This window comes from Alternaria rosae (assembly GCF_020736505.1).
Source record: "Alternaria rosae strain MPI-PUGE-AT-0040 chromosome Unknown BKA58scaffold_6, whole genome shotgun sequence".
Classification (NCBI taxonomy): Eukaryota; Fungi; Ascomycota; class Dothideomycetes; order Pleosporales; family Pleosporaceae; genus Alternaria; species Alternaria rosae.
Window position 1 is genome coordinate 1,726,503 of NW_025763575.1, and position 14,706 is coordinate 1,741,208.

Consider the following 14,706-nt stretch of genomic DNA (forward strand, 5'->3'; position numbering starts at 1 on the left):
TTCCTGCTTCACATTTCCACACCCTTATATTCTACTTTACACACTTGGCAGAGGTGCATGGCTGTCAATCCGCCTCGCCCGGTGGCTCCTGCAAATTGAGGTGCTCTTATCCCCGCCTCTCCGCTTCCTCATCCTTGATTTCTGTATATGACCTGGAACTTCTATGCCCACGCGTGTGAGCTTCTTGATCGTTTTGTGATTGGACCGAACGAGGTAAAGCTCAGGAACGTCCTGTCGAATGACCACTCACTTCGCATGATGGCATTTCGTATGGGAATTGATCGAAGCCGTTACTTTTATGAGCAGATTTGCGGTTTTCACTCGTACCCGGGATTCAATTCGGCCCAGTTCGGCGATTGGGTTGACGTGCCCGTCTTGCTCCCCAGTACACAAGGCAGGAAGCGCGCCCGATGCTCCGGGAATATAGACGTGATGTCAGACCGGCGGGCAGAGGAGCCTCTGCCACCGCCGGATAGGAAGTTTGAGAGCTGGTGGCCTGAGTCTCGTTCGTAACCGGGAACTCACAGATGCCCGCGTCAATGGCTAGGTTATGTCGATGGGTCGTGAAATTTGATGTGCTCACCTGGCCGCGAGTGAACTTGTAAATGAATGAACCCTTGCCGAACTTCTCGGTTTGGATGTCGCTAGCCAACGTGCAAAAGGTCTTTCCTGCGCGGGTTATTGCAGCAGGGTCGTCGTGTAAACTCACCACAGTGGTCAAGATACCATTCGGCGCAAAGCCAAAATAATAAGCAATGACTCTTTCAATCTTTTTGGCGTCCGTTGAGCTGAGTTCCACCTTTGGGATGTCAGTGTTGATGCCGCTACCTTGAGCATCTGCTGTGACTGCGAGTATACGATCAGTATTCTTAAAATGAACGGAAACGCAAGGGAAGCTTACTACGTTGCTCCTGGTCTGCCAGCTCATCGTAGAGCGCAGAGATAGCAGCCTCGCAGTGCATCTCCATCATGGGTATTATATCGAAGTCTGCCATGTTGAGGTTCATATTGTAGTCGATATTGAGTTGTAAAAGATATCGGAGTGCGGTGTAGGAGACTGGGAGACGAATCAGCGATGGGTTTGAGCTATATATCAGCTGTCCACCCTGCTTCCTTTACTTGAAGCTGAGAGAGCCTTGGAAGGCGGCGTAGAGGCGGGCACGTGACTGCACGCGCTCCCAAGGCTCTATCATCTGAACACTCAAGTCTAGGACGTCCAATCTACGGAGTAGAAACGAACTGAGACGACAACATTGCGTCGGGTCAATGCCACGGTATCTTCCATTATTGCGCGCGAATACTACGACGGAGTTAGCCCCGATGAGACGAGCGAGTGATTTGACTTTGTATGCGACGATCGTTCCCGAGCCACCGGAGTCTTCGCTCGTGCACAACCATCAATTCCATCAATTCGCATCGAAATGGCCTCCGACCAGGCTTTGGTGCATATCAACATCGCTTTACCGTTCAGCCAATGCATCATATGCTGCGGCAAGACAAATGAGTGCAAACGCGGCCGTTCAATCTGTGACGAGCCACCAACCATCGACGGCGATATCGCGGCGGGAGTCGTACGCCGGAACTCACTCCGACGAGACGAAATAATGTCCGGGCTGTGATACGCGCTTCAAGTCACCCACAAGGTCGATTCGACCAAGTTGCAGTGCAAGCTCTGGATGGTGGGCGTTGCTCCATCTACCTGCCTCTCGCAAACGCACCACCCACCACATCTTCATCCCAGTGGGCTGTGCAGCTCACTATCGTCACCATCATTCCTGCCTACTGGCATACAGCGGCGAGTGCGCAGCACTATGTAATCTCGACTACGGAAACCTGGACACACAGCGCAACCTCTAATCACCATTACGCAGGATGCTCTGGGATCCATCACGGTCGCTCTTTACGAAGCTTCGAGCAAGTCAGACTCCCATCATCGCCCGGATCACCACATAGCGCCCATCGGCTCCAGGTCGCATATGGCAACTGGAAAACGCGTGTCTACAGCTGTAGGCCATTGGCGTCATGTATAATTCACCAAACGACCGTCAGAGTTGATGGAGATGCTGCGGACATGTTGAACCTGTACTTGGTCTGCAAGTCAGATCCGACAAACACCGAAGCATACACTTATCTGGTTACCATCTCATCCTTGTTCAAAGAGACATATGCTAACACCTTTCTTTACAAACAGTTGCCCATCGTTCTGATATGGTAGCTATTATTGGCGAGGTCCGGCTTTGCAAGCTTCGGGACGCTTCTGTTAAATCAACAGGCCTATCACCTGTACCATGTCCTGTGGGTCATTGGATGCATGTCATACTTTGACACCGATAACACGCATCATGGTTGTACCGTCTAGGCAAGATTAATTCGACTTAAACGTCGCACTCTACCGTGTCATATCAATGTAGTAAAACTAGTCTAGCTCGACAGTAGCAGACGCTGGGAACCTGTGCACGGGAATTGTCGGCCACCCCACATCAGAGATCAGAAAGAGCGGGGATATGTTCAAGCAACTATTACACGACGCACAAGTTTCTCAGGCCGATCGAATACCTCCAGGATAGCTCACGATCACGCAAACGCACATCACAGAGACCAATGTATACGTCCAGGCGCCGGTTTTTATGATCACTGATCAGATTGTTTTCATCCGTATCTACATTATAGGGAAAAGATATACTAAGGGAATCATCCAGGTTACTCGCGCCACCGACTCTTCTGCCCCCAACATCCTTCGTGGTACCTCGTGAGGTTGCAAAGTCCGTCTAGTTGTTCTGCTTGTTCTTGCCGCCAGCACCTGCAGCCTTACCTCCCTTGCCCTTGTGGTGAGGCTCAGGGACGGCTTCGCGGTTGTTGACCTTGGCCTTGCCGCCAGCACCAGCAGCCTTGCCTCCCTTGCCCTTGTGGTGCGGCTCAGGTGCGGCCTCGCGGTTGTTCAAGTTTCCACGACCACCAGCACCACCAGCACCACCAGCAGCCTTGCCTCCCTTGCCCTTGTGATGGGGTTCGGGGACAGCTTCGCGGTTGTTGACCTTGGCCTTGCCGCCAGCACCAGCAGCCTTGCCTCCCTTGCCCTTGTGATGGGGTTCGGGGACAGCCTCACGGTTGTTGACCTTGGCCTTGCCGCCAGCACCTGCAGCCTTGCCTCCCTTGCCCTTGTGATGGGGCTCGGGCACGGCTTCGCGGTTGTTGACCTTGGCCTTGCCGCCAGCACCTGCAGCCTTGCCTCCCTTGCCCTTGTGATGGGGCTCGGGGACAGCCTCACGGTTGTTGACCTTGGCCTTGCCGCCAGCACCAGCAGCCTTGCCTCCCTTGCCCTTGTGATGGGGCTCGGGCACGGCCTCGCGGTTGTTGACCTTTCGGCCACCAGCTCCGCCGGCAGCCTTGCCGCCCTTGCCCTTGTGATGAGGGGAACGAGTGTGGAGGTCAGCCCAGTGAGCGTCGTCCTCCTCCTGGGTCAGCTCTTCGGCCTCGCGGTTGTTGAGCTTTCCACGACCACCGGCTCCACCGGCAGCCTTGCCGCCCTTGCCCTTGTGATGAGGGGAACGAGTGTGGAGGTCAGCCCAGTGAGCATCGTCCTCCTCCTGGGTCAGCTCTTCGGCCTCGCGGTTGTTGACCTTTCGGCCACCAGCTCCACCGGCAGCCTTGCCACCCTTGCCCTTGTGATGAGGGGAACGAGTGTGGAGGTCAGCCCAGTGAGCGTCGTCCTCCTCTTGGGTCAGCTCTTCGGCCTCACGGTTGTTGAGCCTGCCCCGGCCACCAGCACCTGCACTTGCACCTCCAGCAGCTTTGCCGCCCTTGCCCTTGTGGTGAGGAGAGCGAGTGTGGAGGTCGGCCCAGTGAGCATCGTCCTCCTCCTGGGTCAACTCTTGGGCATCACGGCCGAAAAGCTTGGCCAAGCCACCAGCGCCACCGGCACCGGCACCGGCACCACCAGCTTTTCCACCCTTGCCCTTGTGATGGCGGGCCTCGACTCCACGTTCTGCAAGGGCAGCAACGAGGTTGGATGTGTGGACAGGTCCGCTTCCCTGAAGAACTGTAAGTATATAACATGCCAAGATACATTGACCAACTTACAGGCATGCGTGCCTTGACAGCATTATCAGCGACTTGCTTGTTGTTGGGTACAACGTAGGCTGAGGTTGAGGCACCCAGGGCCAAAAGAGTAAGTGCGGTAAATCTCATATTGAATAAAGTTTAACTGAGTCTGAAATCGGTTGAAAGAATGGATCTGCCAGCAGAGAAGAATGGATGAAACAGAACTGAGCAGGATGTGAGAAGGAATGAGCACGTTCAACGTTGATGCCTTTTACTTCTGGAGCTTCGAGATGCTTTATAAGTCAACTCGACTCCTGGTAGGCACGGCGGTTGCATGCCTGCTCGCTCTCGCCTTCAACTCCTGAGACATGTTGCATTGCCTACGGCACAGAAGCGGAGTTGGCACCCCACCTGCAGGAAGCCATTGTGCTCGCTTCGATGGATGGCGATGGAAGGCGTTTGCATGGGAAGCCAAACACGGAAAGTCTTGACGGCCTGGCGTCTCCACCAACGACACCGCCAGCCGTCGACAAGGCCTGTCGATGTCTCGAGAACACGGTCATGTCCAAACCCAGCCGCCAGGCTATGAGGCCCTGCCTCAGGCTCCGCGACAATATCCACCGGGTACCATTCGCGCATCGCCAATGCGACCTGGAGCTTGCTTTGATGGAGGCTGTTGGTCATTGGGAACTGACCACTCATTTGGTCAAGACTAGGCCAGAAAGAGTTTGCCCTCGGATGCAATTTGCGCGCAGCTGCGGTTCGGTCGCTCCAGCCCTGGCAACTTTTGACGTTATTTCCGTTGTTCTGTCATCATGCGGTTGGGACGTTCGTTCCATGTGCGTGTCATGTCAGTGTAAGAATCTCGTTTTGGCTGGCGCGCCAAGCTGAAACGATGGTGCCGAATTATGAACATCCAGTCTTGGCTAAGTGTCCACCTCGAAACCCATGCAATGGCTGAACCAACGAAAAAGCTACGTCGATCCCACCATCTGCGTCTCAGAAGGCTTGGTAAAAGCTTGTTGCCTTGAAGCTGCGTCGCAGACAGGCGCCCAAGGCTATTGTTGCCTGGGCAGATGGAACAAGATGCCTTGGAAGAAGCGGCCTGCACGGCATAGCGGCACCGTTTGAGATGTTCCGTGTTTCGGTAACCTATCCATGGCGATACCGAGAACGTGTCGGGGGGTCGATGTTGGCAAGTCTGCCGTAGTCTTTCGCGCCAACGTCTTTCACTTACTCGCTCTGTGGTCTTCCATCTCCTATCACCTTCGTCTTGTTCAAGCGTTGAGCGCACAGCATTCTATTCTCTATCGCAGGTCGACTAATAATTATCCTTTTAACATCACTTGATAGTGCTTTCATCTCAACCGTTGTATTCTTTGCGCAATCGAAAACCATCATGGAAAAATACACTGACTCCAACTCATCGCAAGGCGATGCCGAAAACACCGCTTTTATCACAACACCCTACCAAAGCGATGAAAGGCAACGGCGGAGAAGCTACATCTATCTTACACTATTCAACCTGTTCCTTTTCACAGTGTCAATGCTGTCCTTGCTATGCTCGGTCATGTCGCAAAGAGACTACTCGGGCCATTCAGCGGCTAAGCTAATGGATCAGTTCGACATCTTCTGTACGCACTCAATTCTTCATCACACTCCTCAGGAATACTTGCTGATATAAACCAGCGCCTGCAAAGCACGTTGTCGAGTACAGTCACACGAAGTTTGAATTAGCCAACCCTTTGAACTCTTCGAAATATGTCGGTATTACCGATGATGTAGAGAACGCATGGATGGACGTCGCATACCGTAAGTCATCACCCCGGCTCTCCTATATCTGCATCATGTCCATCCAAAATGCCACCACTAACACAACACAGTGCCCGATCAAATGGTGTCGATGGAAGACTTCCCCAAGCTGCAAAAGCCCGCCGACGCCCTTCAAGTCACGGACCCCAAAACAGGCGAAACAGGATACCGAGTCGGTCTAGAAGTCTTCCACCAACTGCACTGCCTCAACCTCCTCCGCATGTCAACATACCCAGACTACTACACCAAGCTCTGGTGGAGCGACACCAACGACAAGCCTGAAAAGGTCAGAGCGCATCTAGATCACTGCATCGAGATCCTCCGCATGAACCTCATGTGTCTTTCCGACGTCAACGTCTTCACGTTCCACCCACAAGAGGGCAAGGAGGGGTACTGGCCTGACTACGAGAGTCACCATGTATGCAGAAACTTCGACAAGATCAAGGATTGGGCCAACGACAATGCGATGCCGGACCTTGATGTGTAGGCTTAGCTTTCAGGCCGGTTGGAGACGGCGCGTGTATATAGTGTAACAGCATCGAAAATGCATCTGCAGCGAGTAGAGAAGCATGATCACGCAACAAATCTAATGCTCATGGTGAGTGATCGAGTACCCTTGTTGTCGTTGTTGCATGCTGTTCACATGCTCCTCTACCCCATATGAAACAGGCTGTTTCAGTTTCGCATCACAGTCCGTGTATCTCGCCCCGCCTATGCACCTTTGTCATGCAGCATTATGCTTTGTTTTTCCAACTGCTTGGGCAGAGAGCGCATGAATCGCTGTCGAATCGATTCGGTCAGTGGCTGCAACGATGATGCCCTCCCTGAAGTGGCGAAGACTGCGTGACAACCAATCAATACTTCGATGCAGACTGCAGCGAAAGTTGCACTGATAGTGTGGTACTCCAGTCGAGTATAGTTTACGATGTTACGAGATACAAGCTTTTATGATTCCGGATTGGTATGTACTGTCACCGACAAAGAAGGCAAAACAAAGAAGGCAAAAATGCAAGCTTTCTCACGAAAGACTTCAGTATGAAACCCAAATATGAGTGCAAGTAGTAGACATCTAGCAATGTCAAGAGTGGGGTATATGTCAGCGACAAGCAGAATACCCACCGAAGCAGTCCGCCGCCTTCTAAACGCCGGCCATCATGTCGACCTTCCCGATGACGTCTCTTACAGTTCTAGATCTGGCATTTGCAGATCATCGCCTGGCTCCATAAGGTTCATGAGATAGCGTGAGCCAGAGAACCAGTCCTGCATGGGATTGGTATTTCCTTGAGACGGGCCAAAGCCAAAACCCGACGGGCCAGTGGCCTCTATGTTATCCATCGCCTGGCCTTGCCCAAAGGCGGTCGTGGTCGATGCAGTCGAAGCATTGGGGAATGTCGAAGGCCATGCAGTATCAGGCATTAATCCAAGCGCACTAAGATATGGATCGAACTGAGACATGGCGTTGAGGTCCAGCTGTGTGCCATCAACGGTCGTGTAGTACCCTGACTGATTATTTTGCATGACGCCCTGTGATCTCGACGTTGCATCCTGTTTCTTAGCCGCGACGTAGAGTCTGGCAACCCGTAGGAAAAGATGGCACATCTTGTAGAGCTTGTCTGCACCTTCGGAGATCGTGCGGCAAGATTCGAGGCTGGCGACGAAGTCGGCAAGGGAGTTAAGATCTGATTCAACGTCCAACGTATCTGCCTTTTGAATGGAGTGGCAGAATATCACGATGAAACTGTAAGTATAAATTAGCTGCGGCCATGTGCGGTAAGGGATGAGGTGGCTTACGGTGTGAAGGGTGCCTGGAGAACCGACCAGTGTACGTATCCCGACCACAAGTCCTCTTGGCCCTTCTTGTTGAACTGTGTGCTAGCCCTCATATGCGCTACAAGAGCCGCTCTCGAAGATTCGAGGCACTCCTGATTAAAGCTCATATTGCCTGGACTAACCGCGCGCTGTATGAGTGCGCAGGTGGAGTAGTGCATGACGACGTCGGAGTGGAAGAAGATGTCCTGGACTCGCTCGAAAGAGCCTTCAACCAAGACGGTCAGTGGATTTCATCTGTCGTAGCCGGTAAAACTTACCCTGAACGTATTCGCTGACTTTAGATCCTACACCCTTAGACTTGTGAATGTAGCGCTTGTATTGAGATGGAAGCGGTGTCTCATTTGGACTGTGACCTATTTTGGTCGATCGTTGCGCACCGAGATGATACGTATTGCCTTGTTGCGCAAAATCGATTATCGTCGCATCCCCACGCTCGTACCAGGCTTGGTTAAGGCTGTTGACAAGTTCGATTGCGATTCGTGTTCGCTCTTCGGGTGACTTTAGAAAGGCGGCAGGGCAGAATAGCTTCTCGTATGTCAAGCCTTGTACTCGCGCAACCTTGATCCAGTATGACAAGAAGGCACTTGATTCGGCGTGCTTGTCGTTGGGGTCGCTGGATACTACGAACGGTAGCGATATATCCCAGTCTTGGAGGACACTGGAGCGACCCAAACGTAGGGAAAGTGTCTTATCGAACATGTATATCATCCAAAAGATATGGATCTTTGTCTGTCTATCTTCCGGGTTGTCGTCTATCATGGTGTTGATACGATGCTAGGCCCAGGAGGTCAGCGTATGCCTCACACGCAGTTCGTATGTGGATGCTTACATAGCCCAAGCTCTGACACAAGCCAGCAGCGCTAGATATCATGATCCAGCAAAGGGATGGTTTGCACATCTCGACCGCCTGCGCAGCGCCAAGAACCAAGGCCATGATATTTTCGTAGCTTGCTGGTAAGAATATAGCCAGCTGCGACAGCGCTACCTCTGTTTGCCGCCGACATATGGTGGCGTACGTTTGGTAGTTGGTGACATCCATGTTGGCCAGTGGCAAGGTCCGGAATTCATTGAACACGTTCTCCAAAACGCCGAAGGTTAGTACACGGCGAGCGGCGCTACAAGTTTCTGGGTTGTGATAGACATCGTAGAATATGTCCTTGAGATTGGCCATTCTCAAGAACGGAAACACTACTGCGAAGGCCATCGTCGGATATTCTGGGCGTGTTAGCTCGACGTTGGGGGTATGAAGTCTGTAGACCTACCACTAGCTTTCTCCAAAGCATAGCACGCGGTATCCCAAGGCGGTCGTTCAAGCTTCGATGGGTCAATATCGGAAAGTGAGTGGTTGATCAACCAGTTGGAAGACGTTGGGTTTTGACCATGCTGGGAGACCATCTCCGAAAGTGCAGTAAGTGCCAACTTGACTTCTTCATTCTGCCCGATAGAGGGCGTGCTACCGATAGCTTGTGCTAGCATCTCGCGAGCATAGTCTGACTGACTATTGATAGAGCTTTCACCCTCGAATGGCGCAGGTGTGGGGGCTTCTACGAGGGCGCTTCCGGGACTCCTTGTAGGGCCAACTCGACTCGAGCGCGACTGGCTGCTAGATTCTTGCGAATCTTTCTGGAGGTCCAGAGAGCCAAGTTTCGTCGCGAGACTGGCAAGAACATTCTCAATGCCCGCTAGGCGGTCTTCAATCCTGTCAATCTTCTTCTCGCTGAATGGAGTCAGCTCTGACAAGATTATTCAACGGCAGATCAGCACAACTCGATTGCTTGGCCGCGTGACCAAGAACGATCGACGGGTAAGGCTGACGCCACAAGCAGCGAGGTCCACTTCAGAAGCGGTTTAGACGTACTATTCTTCAGAAATGTGAACCCTTTGTCGTTGCGCTTTCTGTTGAGGAGGAGCTGTTTTGCAAGCTGCACGAATCAGCGGCGGCTTCGAGGTCAGGCCAAGCAAAACATACTTAACTTGCTTGCTTTGCAATTCGAGCATGGTACGCCTCTGTCGCAACGTATCTTGCGTGTCCTACAGGCATCGCACTAGATGTGGGTCGTCAATCTGGGCGCTGCCCTGAGTGGTTGTCTCATGCGACTTACCGCACGCTTGGACATGGGTCCATCAAGCGACGCATCCATATCGTCGTCTTCCATCGTGCCGGTTACACAATCCGAGCCGCGGTATTCTACGCGTGGTGAGCAAGAGCGGCTTGTGATGTGGACTTTATCGGAAAGCGGGCTTCTCGGGATCCGGGAGCTATGGAAACTATCAACGATGTCATTACTCACGACAGAAATCTCGCACCGACAGGCAGCAGTCCAGGATCTCGCCAACCAAACCCCTCAGAGTGTCGAATTTACAGGGTCTTGAAGTCTAGATGCAGCATTCGGCCTCACCAGGCATCACTGTGAAGAACGCGCGATCTCGTGATTATGCCAAGGCCCGGCACCTGCCGATTGGCTCGCATTGCTCGTATCCCGCGCGATGTGGACATGTTCAGCCGCTTGCGACGCGCTCTCTGGCCGCCCAATTCACCGCGGGTCCGGACTTTGCAAAGTCCGGCAAACATGGGCTATATGCTCAACTTCAATGAGATGGCTTCACATATGAATGTGGTGCGCTGCTGTCCAATCGCCCGCGGACTGGAATACTCGCATCGCACCCAACATGTCGACGCGTAAAGAAATGTTCGACACGCCCGAGCAGCGCGCCAGCGATGACGTCAAGACAAGTAAAGCGCCGACAGTCAAAAGTGATGTCACGTCTGAAGAACCAAAGGGTGGCATGGGCGGCTACGTGGTGAGTAGATTGAATATATCCGAATAAATACAACATTAACGATGTTTCAGCGCATCTTCAAGTATGCAGATCGTACAAGCTGGGCGTTCAACATCGTTGCATTCATTGCAGCCATCGCCGCTGGAACGTTACTTCCGTTGATGTAAGAAACCTGCATACAGCATTTGTTTCGCTTAACAAACATACACTAACCTACATGTCCATCGCACAGGGATCTAGTGTTTGGCAAGTTCATCTCGACATTTACTGGGTTCGCGACTGGCTCGATCACGCCAGCGCAATATCGCGCTGAAGTGAACAAATACACATTGTACTTCATCTACCTCTTCGTTGCAAAATTCGGCCTCGTCTACATTCACTCGGTACGTGACTGACAAGCTACACCCCTGAAAGCATGCTCACGTTCACAGGCATTTGTATCCATCGCAGCGATTCGCACCACCAAGGCCTTGCGATTGGACTTTATCAAGAGCATTCTCCGGCAGAACATCGCATACTTCGACTCAGATGAAGCTGCTTCAGTTACTACACAGGCTACGACAAACGGAAATAATGTCAACAACGGTATATCCGAGAAGCTCACCTTGACCGTCCAAGGTGTATCGACGTTCGTCTCGGCATTCATCGTTGCCTTCATCGTCCAATGGAAGCTTACCTTGATAACGATAAGCATCGTTCCAACAATCATGATCGTTGTCGGTGTCTCCATCGGCATTGATACCAAGAACGAGAACCAACTGCTACCGATTTACTCCAAAGCCGGACAACTTGCGGAAGAAGTGTTCTCCACAGTACGCACAGTCCATGCATTCTGGCTTCATCCGTTACTGTCTCGCAAGTACGACAAGCTTCTTGGCGATGCCCAGGAGGTTGGGATGAAGAAATCTCCAAACTACGCCGTGATGTTCTCAGTCGAGTTCTTCTGTATCTATGCGGGCTATGGTCTGGCTTTCTGGCAAGGCATCCGGATGTGGGCCAGGGGTGAAGTCAAAGAGAGTGGTATGTAAAACATCGACTTGGATCGAGATGATCCTCCGATCTACCCGACCAGTAGTATTCAGTACTAATTCATCGATAGGTGACGTGTTTACCGTCATTCTAGCTGTCATCGTCGCAGCGACCGCTATGACAACAATTGCACCTCAGATCATCTCTCTGACGAAAGCCGCTTCCTCTGCCGACGAGTTGTTCAAGACTATCGATCGGAAGTCCGAGATCGATCCCTTGAGTGATGAGGGCAAGGTCCCCAGCGTGTGCGAAGGTGTTGTAGAAATTCGAGACGTCAGCTTTGCCTATCCCGCTAGATCTGACATCACAGTCTTGAAGAGCTTGACGCTATCTGCACCTGCTGGGAAGACCACAGCCCTTGTAGGAGCATCAGGTAGCGGTAAATCGACGATCATCGGCTTGATAGAGCGTTGGTATGATCAAGCCAGCGGTGCCATCTACCTTGATGGTACTGACATACGAGAGCTCAACCTCACCTGGCTACGTACGAATATCCGATTAGTACAGCAAGAACCAGTGTTGTTCTCCGGTACTGTCTACGAAAACGTCGCGTTCGGCTTGTTCGGCACCAACAAGGCCAACTTGCCTGAGAGCGAGCAGCGGGCGCTCGTAGAGAAGGCCTGCAAGAACGCTTATGCCGAAGAGTTCATCGAGCGGCTACCGAAAGTGAGTCATCTTGCTCCTCAGATACTCAACTTGTAGATTGCTAACGTTGATTAGGGTTATGAAACGCAGTTGGGTGAGCGTGCTATGAACCTCTCAGGCGGTCAGAAGCAACGACTGGCCATCGCGCGAAGTATCGTCTCGGAGCCGACTGTCCTTCTCTTGGATGAAGCCACCAGCGCTTTGGACCCAAAGGCAGAGAAGATTGTACAGCAAGCACTTGAACGTGTCTCTCAAGGTCGCACAACCATCGTCATCGCTCATAAGCTTTCCACCATTCGTAATGCCGACAACATCGCAGTCATGGCTGATGGAGTTGTCGTTGAACAAGGTTCACACGACGAGCTTCTCGCTGCTGGCGGTGCTTACGCTCGTCTCGTCAGAGCCCAGGATCTCGGTCAAGCAGAGGGCGAAGCGAAAGAAGACCAGGATTTTGCCGCAGAAAAAATTGATCTGATACGGACGCAGACTCAAGCATCCGCTATCGGCCAAGAGGCGAAAACGTCTGACAAAGACTGCATCAATTACAACTTGGTGAAGTGTGCCTGGATAGTGCTCAAGGAACAGGGTACGCTTTGGAAATGCTTTCTCATTTTGGGAATTGCAACACTGGCCGGAGGTAAGTCCTGGGCTTGTCATGTGTTCGACTATTACTGACCTAATATAGGAGCGACATATCCAGCTCAAGCCATCCTGTTCTCTCGCGTTGTCGAAGCCTTTCAACTCTCCTCCAAGAGGGCAGTAGAACAGGGTGACTTTTACTCCTTGATGTTCTTCGTTGTCGCAATTGGCAACCTCGTTGTCTATGGCGCTGTTGGCTGGGCCAGCAACGTTGTCGCACAGGTTGTCGCCAGGGTATACAGACGCGAGATTTTCGACCTTGTCCTCAAACAAGATATGGCATTCTTCGACGATCAAGACAATGCGAGCGGCGCACTCGCCTCGAAACTCGGCGCTTACCCTGACGCTTTACGGGATCTCATGGGCTTCAACCTCATGCTCATATTTATCAACATCGTCAACATCGTCTCTTCGTCGGTTCTTGCCATTGTGGTCGGCTGGAAGCTGGGTCTTGTAGTTGTCTTCGGAGGTCAGTATCAGTTCGCAGTTCTCTCCAGTAATCGACACTGACTTGGCGCAGCTATGCCTCCAATCGTGTTTTCTGGGTACCTCCGGATCCGACTTGAGTTCAAGCTAGAGGACCTCACGGGCAAACGTTTCGCCAGCAGCGCTGCTCTTGCATCCGAAGCAGTCTCCGCCATTCGCACAGTTTCCAGTCTTGCGCTCGAAAGACACATCCTTGCCCGATACGAAGATCGATTACGCGGCGTCGCAAGAGATGGCATCAAAGCTTTAGTGTGGACAATGTTTTGGTACGCACTGACGCAGTCCATCTCATTTTTGGCAATGGCCCTGGGCTTCTGGTATGGCGGCCGGTTGATCAGCACGGGAGAATACACGACTACCCAATTCTTCACTGTCTTCATCGGTGTCATTTTCTCTGGAGAAGCAGCTGCAGCCTTCTTCTCCTACACTACAAGTCTTACAAAATCAGCCACTGCGGCTAACTATGTCTTTCGGTTGCGAGCATTGAAGCCTGCAGTGCAGGAAGACGCATCAAAACCGCCGTTTCACGACGAGAAGGACAAAGGCCCAGCACACATTGAGGTGCAGGACCTTGCTTTCGCGTACAAGTCTCGGCCCAATGCCAAGGTCCTGGAAGGCATTAATATTGATGTGCGGCCCGGTCAGTTCATTGCTCTCGTCGGAGCTTCAGGCTGCGGGAAGTCGACAATGGTTTCGCTCTTGGAGAGGTTCTATGATCCCGTTGCAGGGCGCATTACCTGTGATGGCACTCCGTTGATGGATCTCTGTCCACGCAAATACCGCCGAGATGTGTCTCTGGTCCAGCAAGAGCCGGTCCTGTATCAAGGCTCTGTTCGGGACAACATCGCCATGGGTGTTGAAGTCGACGTGACTGATGCTCAGGTAGAAGCCGCGGCCAAGCAGTCGAACATATTCGACTTCGTTGCATCTTTGCCAAACGGCTTTGCGACGATGTGCGGTAGCAGAGGCACGCAACTATCGGGTGGGCAGCGCCAGCGTATTGCCATCGCCAGGGCACTCATTCGCGAGCCACGCCTACTCCTTCTTGACGAAGCTACTTCCGCACTAGATACTGAATCCGAGAGGGTAGTCCAAGCGGCGCTCGAAGAAGCGCAAAGTGGACGTACAACCGTCGCGGTGGCGCATCGTCTCAGTACTATCAAGGACGCGGACATGATCATGGTGTTCGCGAGGGGAAAGATTGTGGAAAGTGGCACACATCAAGAATTACTTGACAAGAAAGGTGTGTACTATGAGATGTGCTTGGGCCAAAGTATGGATCGGGCGGTACCGACATGACGCTCGAGGCACGGCTCATCGTTTTCTCTTCGTCTGCACTACAATCGTAAATAGAACCTTTGATAGACTGTACAATGTGTAATTTATCTGCCCTCATGTCTCGACTTCATGGCTGCTCACGTCCATCATCAGAACGTGCATCGT

The 14,706-nt window shown here is 52.3% G+C and overlaps 4 protein-coding genes across 4 annotated transcripts; 2 read left to right on the forward strand and 2 right to left on the reverse strand.

Moving 5' to 3' along the window:
- Positions 1-2,328: 2,328 nt before the first annotated feature.
- BKA58DRAFT_197154 (uncharacterized protein) lies at positions 2,329-4,333 on the reverse strand. The gene is made up of 3 exons (XM_046165747.1): positions 4,081-4,333; positions 3,137-4,031; positions 2,329-2,800 (listed from the first exon to the last, which is right to left on the reverse strand). The coding sequence occupies exons 1-3, from the start codon at positions 4,186-4,188 to the stop codon at positions 2,769-2,771; spliced, it is 1,035 nt and encodes a 344-aa protein (XP_046024470.1). The 5' UTR covers positions 4,189-4,333; the 3' UTR covers positions 2,329-2,768.
- Positions 4,334-5,281: 948 nt separating this feature from the next.
- On the forward strand, positions 5,282-6,676 carry BKA58DRAFT_387184 (uncharacterized protein). The gene is made up of 3 exons (XM_046170534.1): positions 5,282-5,675; positions 5,731-5,853; positions 5,925-6,676. Exons 1-3 carry the CDS (start codon positions 5,441-5,443, stop codon positions 6,338-6,340), a joined length of 774 nt encoding a protein of 257 aa, XP_046024471.1. The 5' UTR covers positions 5,282-5,440; the 3' UTR covers positions 6,341-6,676.
- BKA58DRAFT_387185 (uncharacterized protein) lies at positions 6,677-10,081 on the reverse strand. The gene is made up of 9 exons (XM_046170535.1): positions 9,975-10,081; positions 9,786-9,871; positions 9,653-9,728; positions 9,542-9,605; positions 8,946-9,400; positions 8,513-8,898; positions 7,941-8,457; positions 7,645-7,888; positions 6,677-7,591 (listed from the first exon to the last, which is right to left on the reverse strand). The coding sequence occupies exons 2-9, from the start codon at positions 9,837-9,839 to the stop codon at positions 7,033-7,035; spliced, it is 2,355 nt and encodes a 784-aa protein (XP_046024472.1). The 5' UTR covers positions 9,840-9,871; positions 9,975-10,081; the 3' UTR covers positions 6,677-7,032.
- Positions 10,082-10,134: 53 nt separating this feature from the next.
- Positions 10,135-14,562, forward strand: BKA58DRAFT_340876 (P-loop containing nucleoside triphosphate hydrolase protein; the record flags this gene model as incomplete). The annotated part of the gene is made up of 8 exons (XM_046168337.1): positions 10,135-10,485; positions 10,536-10,627; positions 10,697-10,847; positions 10,896-11,484; positions 11,564-12,159; positions 12,214-12,775; positions 12,824-13,246; positions 13,298-14,562. The coding sequence occupies exons 1-8, from the start codon at positions 10,297-10,299 to the stop codon at positions 14,560-14,562; spliced, it is 3,867 nt and encodes a 1,288-aa protein (XP_046024473.1). The 5' UTR covers positions 10,135-10,296.
- Positions 14,563-14,706: the final 144 nt, after the last annotated feature.